This window comes from Podarcis muralis, chromosome 12 (assembly GCF_964188315.1).
Source record: "Podarcis muralis chromosome 12, rPodMur119.hap1.1, whole genome shotgun sequence".
Lineage (NCBI taxonomy): Eukaryota > Metazoa > Chordata > Lepidosauria > Squamata > Lacertidae > Podarcis > Podarcis muralis.
Genome location: NC_135666.1, coordinates 29,737,389 through 29,747,250, shown reverse-complemented (window position 1 = coordinate 29,747,250; position 9,862 = coordinate 29,737,389). Strand labels below are relative to the sequence as shown.

The 9,862-nt window shown below is 50.9% G+C and overlaps 1 protein-coding gene and 1 long non-coding RNA gene across 3 annotated transcripts in view; one reads left to right on the top strand and one right to left on the bottom strand.

Annotated features, from left to right (window-relative positions):
* The first annotated feature begins 905 nt into the window (after positions 1-905).
* Positions 906-9,862, top strand: part of LOC114607539 (uncharacterized) — a 61,427-nt gene continuing 52,470 nt past the window's right edge. Inside the window, exon 1 of the long non-coding RNA XR_003709170.2 lies at positions 906-1,100. This is a non-coding gene — a long non-coding RNA (uncharacterized LOC114607539). The remainder of the gene's footprint in view (positions 1,101-9,862) is intronic.
* DLX6 (distal-less homeobox 6) lies at positions 2,183-9,108 on the bottom strand. 2 transcript variants are annotated; one of them, XR_013394801.1, is made up of 4 exons: positions 7,777-9,108; positions 5,650-5,843; positions 4,154-4,305; positions 3,377-3,489 (listed from the first exon to the last, which is right to left on the bottom strand). XR_013394801.1 is itself a non-coding variant. In XM_077936965.1 (3 exons), exons 1-3 carry the CDS (start codon positions 8,360-8,362, stop codon positions 3,238-3,240), a joined length of 1,032 nt encoding a protein of 343 aa, XP_077793091.1. In that variant the 5' UTR covers positions 8,363-9,087; the 3' UTR covers positions 2,183-3,237. The 2 variants fall into 2 exon arrangements, 1 of the variants encoding a protein (XP_077793091.1); XM_077936965.1 differs by lacking the exon at positions 4,154-4,305 and having other exon boundaries at positions 2,183-3,489; positions 7,777-9,087.

Below are 9,862 nucleotides of genomic sequence, written 5' to 3'. Positions count from 1 at the left end.
AAAGGTTAACATGTCATCCTGGATGCACTGCTCGTGTGTATGGGGGGGGGGAGTTTGAGAGATGCATGTGTGTTGTGCAGGGGTAGAGGCGATGAGTAAGGCCGGATAAATAAAACAAGCCCCTCCAGTTAAGCCAACATACTAGAAATTCAGCGGATTTCAATCTGCCGTCCAAGATCCTCAAAATCACGACAGCTCTGTCCCTGATTTCATCAGCCTGAGCCCTGCCATCCTCTAACTCTGCCCTGATCCTGAACATATTTACTCCCTTGGCACTGAAGGCCGCATTCAGCTCAATGGTACTCACTTCCCAGGAAGCGTTGCTGAGAACTGGGATCTGCATCCTATCTGACGGGCTTTGTGGCTTCGCTCGCAGCATCCCCATTTTTCCTGTGGTTCCATTGGTTTGGGGAGGATTATCCTTCATCAGAAAGACTTGGGGCCTCTTCCTACAAAGGGAAGGGGCTACCCCTCGGTTTAAATGTATGATAGCTTTCTCTCTCCCTAACACGAATCTGAATAATTCAGTGAACCCCACAACCAGCTGTACCTCAGAAGCCTCTTCCATTCTTCATAGCATTATAATTTTGGTTAATTTTCAATTTTAGGTCCTACGTCTCTGCAATTTGTGTATGAATAACAGAATAATTTCCCTCTTTTGTTTCGCCTTTCCTGTTCCTGAATCTAAATAAAGATGGCTTTTTAGTATTAAAAGTGGAAGAAAATTACAGGTAATTATCTTTGACGGTAAAAACGCTGTAATCAGCGGGCTACATGAAAAATTACTCTAATTATGGCTGCATTTAAGAGAATGGGGGGAAAAACCTTCTTATGGATAAAAACCTTAAATTGTCCCCAATGTCTGCCTCAAATTGGATGGCACTGCAGCTGGGGGCTTTGTTCACAATTGATCCTGGGGAGAGCTGAACCCAAAGTTTCACAGTGGGAACGAGGAGGGGGGGGAAGAAAAGAAAACATTTTTTCCTCCTAATGTAACAATGCGAATGGTAGAAAATGACAAGACTTGATCGGTTTTAAGCCATTCTGAAGACTGACTGAGCGTGGAAGTTGCTCAACAAAAAACCGGCGCTGGTATATTGGTAAGTAGTCTTGGCTTTTGTGTCTAATTATAGTGACTGTCCTTTTGCACGACTGTATGTAGCTGTCATTATACGGAGCACTCTGAGGATCTCCATTGACTTCTGATAAATGGCTCAGTGGTTTCAAGGTTCATAATTTGAAGGATGCCCAGGGCTCTAGCCATTAATTCTCGCAGTATGGGGCATCCTGCTTGTGTGACGAAAGGGGCTTTTCGTGGTGCATGATTTCTCGCCTTTGCACCACCCTAAGAAGGATATGATTCGTCCTGGACTCGGCAATGGGGACCAGGGAGCGCTGAGAGAGAGAGAGAGAGAGACCTGGGGAACATTATTACGCAGCGTTAGCTAGTCTGTTTGGCGGAGGAGTGTGTGAGAGAGCTGGTGGGGTTGCGGGGGGGGTGAGAGACCATCACCCTCTGCCACCTACAAAAGCAGGCAACCTCTCGACTTTTTGCCAAATCTTCCAAAAGGCAGTTCGAGGGCAGCTTTCGCGCCGCCAGGGTTGAAAACGGAAAAGAAAATTCCGCGGGATTCTGGAAATCTACGAATTTTCTCTGCGAAGCAGAGAATCCGGGGGGGACCCAAGTCGATTAAGAGCAAGCCACTTTGATGCTGTTGGTTTCAGAGGGTGCAAATTGGCTTGCAGATCCAAAGCAAGTCTCCTTTGCACAAAATAATTTTTACTGGTTAGCCGGGCAGATAGGTAGGTCGCAAAACAGATGCGATGTTAGGACTGGTGCACGCGCGTGTCTTATGTCATAAGCATCTATCTAGCTACTGACGTGATACATCTATGGCATAGATAACTACATGGGCATACATCTCTGACCATTACTATATTATATTCTGTCTGTATAAATCTTAGGCAAGCTGGCCATGCAGAGCACGTCTGTTCTACAGCAGCCCTGTGGTACTCTGTATGTGAACTATACGAGGCTGCCATCCTAAGCACGGTTACTGAGGAGGACAGTTCCGCCGAGTAATAAATTTCACATGACTGCATTTAGGATTTAAAACATGGGTGGTTCCTGGGAAGGCGCGGGAAAATAACCTTTCCAAAGCTGTAGAGTAACGCAGGACTCTTTTGACATTTTGTGGCTTTTACTCTATATATGAAAGGAGACAAAACATACAAAGTATATATACAACTAAAATTCAACAATATGTACAACAAGGTTGCTGGGTAGGCAGCTGAGAGACCGAGAGAGAGAAAGAGAGAGCTGCCAGCCAGCCAGCCAGGGAGGGCAGGTGGGTGAAAGAGATTTTAGCCTTAGGATGGGGTGCGGTTTTGTTTTGTTTTGGGGTTTTTTTTGTATGTATGTTACTCCCCCCCCCCAATTCTCTTTCTCCTGCGGCAATAATACATAGGGGGTGGGGAGTTTTCTTCTGCAAGCTCCACCGAAATGAATGAGGGCACAGCTCCAATTCATTACAGCGGGGCATGCGCAGGAGAACTTCTGGTCAGTTTTCAGGTGCTTCCTTAGTTTCAAGTGACTTATGGATGTGGGAGAGAATATAGTGGATTCGCCCTCACAGCTGCCGGTTCCACTCCGAGAAAGCATGCAGATTTTACTTCGTGGAAGTGTCCTAATTAAACGAGAAAAGTTTTTCCGCCCGCCCGCCCCCGCCCCAAACGGTATTTTCTTCTCCCTTAAAAAAAAAAAAATCCCTTTCTCCGCCCCTCCCTTTCCAATCTTTTTGTTGTTGTTGTCAATCTCGGTTTAGTGAATAAAAATAGGATCGCTTCTTTTTCATTGAATAAGTTTTGTTATTTTTGTCGTGTGCTGTTGTTTTAACGTTGCTGCGTGGACTTGGTGGGAAAAGTCTGTAAAAATTTTTTGCTCTTCGACTTGTACTCCCAGAGAGGTTTGGTGCCTCCGAGTCCCAAAGGAAATATCCCAAAGAGGAGCATCTGACGTGGGCCAGGACGCAAATGGTCTCTTTCTGCTCAAGATCAATCGCTGAGGTTTAAAGAGAAGGCGAAGGCGAAGCCGCCCCAAGTCTGTCTTCCTTTGCCACACACTCCAGATTCACCCAGAGCCCCGCGAGCTGCGCTGCTCCCCCCACCCCCGCCCAGCTTGGCAAGGCCGCGCTGGAGACAGCGGCTCCTCCGGCGAGCTGTTTCTCTTGGCCCCGTTCACATCATTTGTGGTCTCTGCATTGTGTCTTGATGTGGAGAAGAGTACCAGTGAGAATAACCAGGCATGTAGCTATTGGGAGGCATGTTGACTCCTTTGGCAGAGGCTGAAACGTCCCAGACAGGAGGCAAACCTGGAGACCGCGGAGACAGGGTGGCAGAGCCCGGCAGGGGGTCGCTCTCGTGAGGGTTGCCGCCTTGCTTGAGCAGTTTCTTGAACTTGGAGCGCTTGTTCTGGAACCAGATCTTCACCTGCAACCGAAAGGCAGAAGGCATGAGAGGTCTGCTTGGGGAGGAGGGGTGGGGTGAGGTGGGGGACTTAAGGCAAATAGACAGTTTCAAATCCTTCCATGTATCTATATCTGTCTGTCTATCCAATCTTCCTTCCTTCTTCTCCCTCCGTGGCATGAACTTCATGATCTCCCCTCCCCGCTTCCATGGCCATTGTTTGAATCGCCCGCAATTAGGACTTGCTTAAGTAAACTGCGCTGAGACTGTTTGGAAAGGCTATTTCCTTCTGGGGGGACAGTTACAATGCGTGAGTCTCGTTCATTTTTTTTCTTCTTCACGCGTCCATTGAAGGCAACCTACGCAGACTGAGAACCTGCGTGCGTGTATGGATAGGATACCCATCGTCGGCCTATATAATGTATTACTGCATAAATGTCAAGACACGGCTACCGTTTTAGGACCCCGAGTGGGGAGGGGAACCAGGACAGAGGAGGCAATCTATCCTACCCACACAGCCTCCCTCTGTATTATGAAACCCCACCTCCACCCCCACTTTAACCCTCCGTCCTTTTGTGGACGTCCTAAAGCCCTGAGCCATCACCGGCGCCATTGATCTTGATGGGACCGAGGCGAGATCCTAACCACACATACTCAGAAGTTTTTCACCGAAATCAGTTGGACTTACTTCCAAGTAAATGTGCTTAGGAAGGGGTGCCACTTCCACTTTTACGAGTTTTAAGATCAGGCTCTAAAACCGTCTGCAGCTGCACCTTCAAGGGGGGGTCTAAACTGGCTTAAATCCCAAAACGCGTCAGTTTTGTTGGATTCCAGCTTGGCCTACAAAGAAGTAATATGTGAGTCAAAAGAAAAAGGAAGAGAGAGAGAGCAGCCCATTTCGTAGAGTGAGGGTGGGGGGGGGGGGGAGAGGAGAGGGCCAGGAGAGTTGATCTACTTCCCTGAGCAAGATGGTGATCTGTAGCTTATCGCGGAAATCATCCCAGTGGCGTAAAACCAACAAAACTGAGCCTTACATACATTGAAAATTTAATAAAACAAAAACAGTAGATGGAAGTTTAAAAGAACAAAACAAAAAAAGAAGTAGCAGCAGCAGCAGCAGCAGCAACAACAACAACCAGCCTTCTGCAGCAATGTAAGAGAGCTAGGTGTCATTCAAATAAGAGCTTTTTGCAAACATCCCAGCTGGGAAGGTGACAGTGTCCTGTCTCTGTACCACACTTTAGGTGCTCGGATTGCCATTAAATATGTGTGGTGGTGATATGCTGCTCTTTAAAGACACCTCCTGTCTTCTTTTGCCTTCAAGGTCGCCCCTATATCACAATAAGGCACCAAATCCCAGATGCCCCTCTTTGCCTACATTCCTGGCAACCACCAGCGGATCCAATGAACATGGTTTATCCCTGTTGTTTTTGTTTTTTGCTGTCCGGAAGATTACAAACTGCCACAAAAAAGGTTTCTTTTTATTATTATTCTTCCTTTCTGCATTCATGAATTCAAATTAATCGTTTTCCTTCTTACCTCGTGTGTCATTCAGGTATAAATCTGCTGGGAAAGCCAGAACGCACCAACCACATTTAACTGTGGCTTAACTCGCTCTAATTTTGTACACGCTTCCCTTTGATCGTCAGCTCTATCATCACCTTTTGTACATTTCGCCTAAGGGCAAGCACTGAATTTCAGTTACTCATCCAGGATAATTTACTATTGAATATTACTAGGGAAGGTGCGCTTTCTTCGGGCCTAGAGGCTGTGCACCGTATGAAATAGATTTCCATTTCTACCAGCAAAGGATGGGGAGGAGGTTTCTTGTTTTATGTATAAATTCATTTCCACCTCAGTGCTTATTATCACCTTCAGATCTGGGCTGTAACTAAGTAGATGCATGCCCAGATTCTGGAGTGGTGAACTCAAACCTTTCTCAATGCACCATCAAAACAGACTGAATTTGAATAATAATAATAATAATAATAGAGAGAATTATATTTCACCAACGCATACTTGGCCATGTTTTTGCAGTCCACCGACCTGGGTAGCTGAGCTTCGCTTTTATTCCTAGCCTTTGGCCAATGGAATTAGTGATTTGTCTGCTTTATTTTGGCCTGGCCTGGCCTTCTCTCGGAGCCCAGGATCCCAGGGATCTCTCTGGACTTCCCCGGGAATTACCTGTGTCTGAGTTAGTCCTAATGAAGCTGCCAGCTCTGCTCTCTCGGGAAGCGCCAGGTACTGGGTCTGCTGGAAGCGGTGGTTTAAAGCCTGCAGCTGGAGACTCGAGTAAATGGTTCGGGGCTTCCGGATCTTCTTCCCTTTCCCATTAAATCTTATCTCCCCGTTTTCGATAACTGTGGTTTTCTGTTGATCTGCAATAAAAAGAAAGTACATTTGAAGGGGGACGTCCAGCACAGCGAAGCCCTTCTATGAGAGACACCCCGGATTTTGTTCTGGGTGCTTTTCATGTTGGGGAGGTGGGGGTGGGGTAGGAAATCAGAGACAAAGCCATTTCCATGCCATTACTAACAGAGTAGAAAATGCACGGGGTGATACATAAGAAGGTCAGGCCGCCGACAAATCCTCCAGGCAACCTTCTGCGGCGGATGATTCACTTTGACCTGCAAGATCTACCCGCTTTCCTGACAGCTTTGCTACCCAGGCGTGTTAGGAAATTCATGACACTCTCTTAATACAAGCAGTACTTCGCTCAAACGAAAACTACTGCTATTTCCAGAAATCCCTGGTCCATGGCAAAACTGCTTAGTTTTAACCGAGAACCTGAAATGCACCCTGTTGCCTAGTTTGTGGCTACTGCATTGACCTCTCTTACCAAAACCTGTCGTCGTTTTTTTACTCCCTATACACACAAAGACACGCGCGCAGAGTTCATGCTACCTGAGCGTCTCATTTAATATTGGAATGTGTTTGAACTGCACACACAATTTGTATCTCCTAAATATGAATCTATCTCCAATCTTAGCATTTCCCCAAGGAATAAGCAAACAAGCAGGGTAGCATTTCTGCTTCGGATCTGTAGACGTATCTCCACAGCCAACGTACAGGTGCAAATGATTTTAGGAAGGGACGCGGAGCTGCGTCTTCCCTCGGCGACTTGCCATTTGTTTCTCGAGACGTTTACTGTAGATTAGCCATCCGATGGGTGCACGGACGGGATTTATAATGTCATTTTCTAGGCACAGTGGTGGGGGGCTAAAGATGTGATAAAATCGCGCAGGCAAAAAAACACCACACCACACACCTTTTCTCTGCAGTATATGCCCAACACAACAAGACACATGAGTCACCAGCGTCTGACCTGGCTCTCTCGGGCGCTATCCCTGCTTTAGATTCTCTTTTCCCTCTCTGATCACCCTGCGTCAAAAGCAACAAAGAGGGAATAATCGTGGCAGAGCAATTCCTTCCCCAAAGAAGCCTGCAGTTCCTATGGCAGTAGCCCGCCGTAGCAGGAGATGGGCTACGTCCCGGGCGCTCTTTCTAAGCGCATTTCTTCGTCCTGCACAGACCACCGTCTTGGAGAGGGCATCCGCGGGCTAGGCAAACAACATCCTAGGAAGAAGCAAAATCACTCCTGTTCCTCTGGACGGCTACATTATCGCAGAAGAAAGCCAGCACGGTCTTCGCTTAAGGTTTTCAATCCACACAGTCCATGGGCAGCTTCCAAGTGGAGGGCAGCGCCTCGGAGTCCCCGAAACACGACACACGTGCCTGAGCATCCCCACGCGCGTCGGCCGGCGGCCTGCGTCCAGGCACGCGTGTGGATGGATCCCAGAGGGAAACTCAGGATCCGGAGCACGCAAAGGGAAGCCAGGAAAGAGTTGCCGAAATCCGAGCCAGGCTTACAGGAAAGCAAGTCCTCTGGAAGCGAATTGTTGTTGTTATTTTTTTTGCGGGGGGGGGGGTGTTACCCTCCCAATGAAACCTGCACGGGATCGGGGTGAGGAGATGTCATTTCAAACCGAGATCTGAGCGGGAGAGAGCCAAGGGATCCCCATGCAAAGTAGCAACACCTCCCCCCTCGCCCAAGAAATCCTGCGTATTGATTTGTAAACTTACTTCCGAGGGAAGGTTAAAAGTGGCGAGAGAAGGAGGAAGAAGAGGCAGGCGATGGAGGGAAAGCGAGGGAAGTGCAGCAGGAAAAGGAGACAAAGGGAGAGGAAGGGCATGCGGGAAAGAGAGACAAAGGAAGCCGGGAGCCAGCGGGCCGGCCGCGGGGGCTCGGCCCGGGCATCTCCGCGCCCTCGTGGGAACGCTCCGTCACGCGTTGCCTCCCGTGTCACCCACCTGCGTCGTCCGGCCTCGCCGTCCCGCCCGCGCCTCCTCCTCCTCCTCCTCCGCCTCCTCCTCCGCCGCCGCCGCCGGCGTGGTAGGGCTGCAGGTAGGGGCTGTGCTGCGCGTGGCTCACGTAGGGGTAGGCGGCGGCGGCTGCGGCGGCGGCGGCCAGCGAGCGGTGGCTGTACGAGTTGGCGGCGGCGGCGGCGGGGCCGGCCGGGTAGGGCGCGGCGTGGTGGTGGTGGTGGTGGTGATGGTGGTGCGGGTGCTGGTGGTGCGGATGCGAGTGCGAGGCGGGCGCCGCCGAGTGCAGGCAGTGCAGCGGGTAGTGCGCGCCCGCCATGGCCGCCGCCGGCGAGCTCTGCTGCTGCTGCTGTTGCTGTTGCTGCTGCTGCTGCGCCGAGTGCGAAGAGCCGCCGCCGCCGCCGGGCGCCTGAGCCCCTGGAGGAGGCGGCGGCTGAGGCGGCGGCGGCTGAGGCGGCTGCTGAGGCGCCGGCGGCGGAGGCGGCTGCTGCTGCTGCTGCCCGAACTCCATGAAGGCGGATTTGGACGAGTCCGGCGCCTCCAGCCCGTCAGCCATCGTAGTCATGGTCATCATCCAAGTTGGGCAGCCAGCGACGAGCGCCTCAGCCCGGCTACTCGGCGTCGTCGTCGTCGTCGCCCCCCTCGCGCTCCCGCCACCTTCGAGGGAGCCTATTAGCCTGCGCCGGGCGGGAATTAGCGACGGGGCTCGCGCGCTATTCCCCCCCCCCCCGGGCGCGCTTTTTCCCCTTCTTCTTCTTCTTTAGCGAAAGCTGAGGAGGGGGGAGAGAAAGAGAGAGAGAGAGAGAGAGAGAGAGAGAGGGTGGAGAGGGGGAAAAGAGAGAGGGGGAGAAAGAGAGAGAGAGAGAAAGAGAGAGAGAGAGGGAGCAATAGGGGGAGAGGGGCCTTGTTAACTGAGGGAGGGGTGGAGGGGAGGAGTGTGAGAGGCGCTGGGGAGGGAGAGAGAGAGGGGGAAAAGGAAGGAGGAGGAGGGGGGCCAGAAAGAGAGAGAGAGAAAGAGAACCGCAGACTTAGTCCTTCCCGGGGCTTTTCCCCTCACGCTTCTTCTTTCCCTCCATTTGGGGGCCTTTTTTTTTTTAATACCTCAGACACACACGTTCCCTCTTTCTCTCTCGCACCCTCCCCTTCTCTCTCCCTCTCTCCGGTTGGGGTTTGTTATTAGGTTTTTGGTTTGGTAATTTCTTTCCCCCTCATTAAGGGGGGGGGGGACCTTGAGGGAGTTTAAGGCAAAAGCAGAGAGAGAGAGAGAGAGAGAGAGAGAGAGAGAGAGAGAGAGAGAGAGAGATAACCCCCTTTCTCTTTAAGGTGGATTCTCTTTCATAAAGTTGTGCTTCTGCTTTTCGACTTGAGGCAGCAGGGGGAGGGGAAGGCGCACGACAACACACAACAACAGCGGGAGCGGGAAGGGGGGGGTGAGGTGGAAAGAGAGAAAACGCCACAAGTCGAATGGTTGGTCTCCAAAGGGCAGCGCCTCCCCATTGGTCATTCCGCCCGTGACGTCACCCAGCCCGGGCACTTCTACTGGCGTCAGCGCGAGCCCACCTTCTGCACAACTTCAGAGCTCGCAGCGAGCGAGAAGCAGCCAGCCAGCAAGCCAGCTAGCTAGGCAGGCGCTTGGGGTGCATGTATGTGTGCGCGGGCACGCGCGCGTGTATTTTGCGCCGCACACAACCACAACAAAGCTGCACCCTCGCTTTTACAAAGCCAAGCACCCTTCCAATGAGCTATGGGGTTTTTTCCAATTAAAAAGAAGAATGTGCATTTATTTTCCCTACTGTCGTTGCATCGCAGGCTATCGCTGCCTCGCACGTGTCCGTTAGGATTCACAACAACACTGTCCAGCCTTGGCGTTCAGAGCCAAAGCGGTGCCCAGTAAAGAACTGTAAATTATGGTCTAGAATCCTGGATGGTAACTCAGAGTTCTTCTGGACAAAATTAGCAGGGTTCCTTCCTGAGGTATTTTCCTGATGATGCAATGTGCCCAGGGGAAGGATTCATTTAAAACACACAAACACCTACTACGCGCGCGCGCGCGAACTCGTTTTTCGGAGCGCTG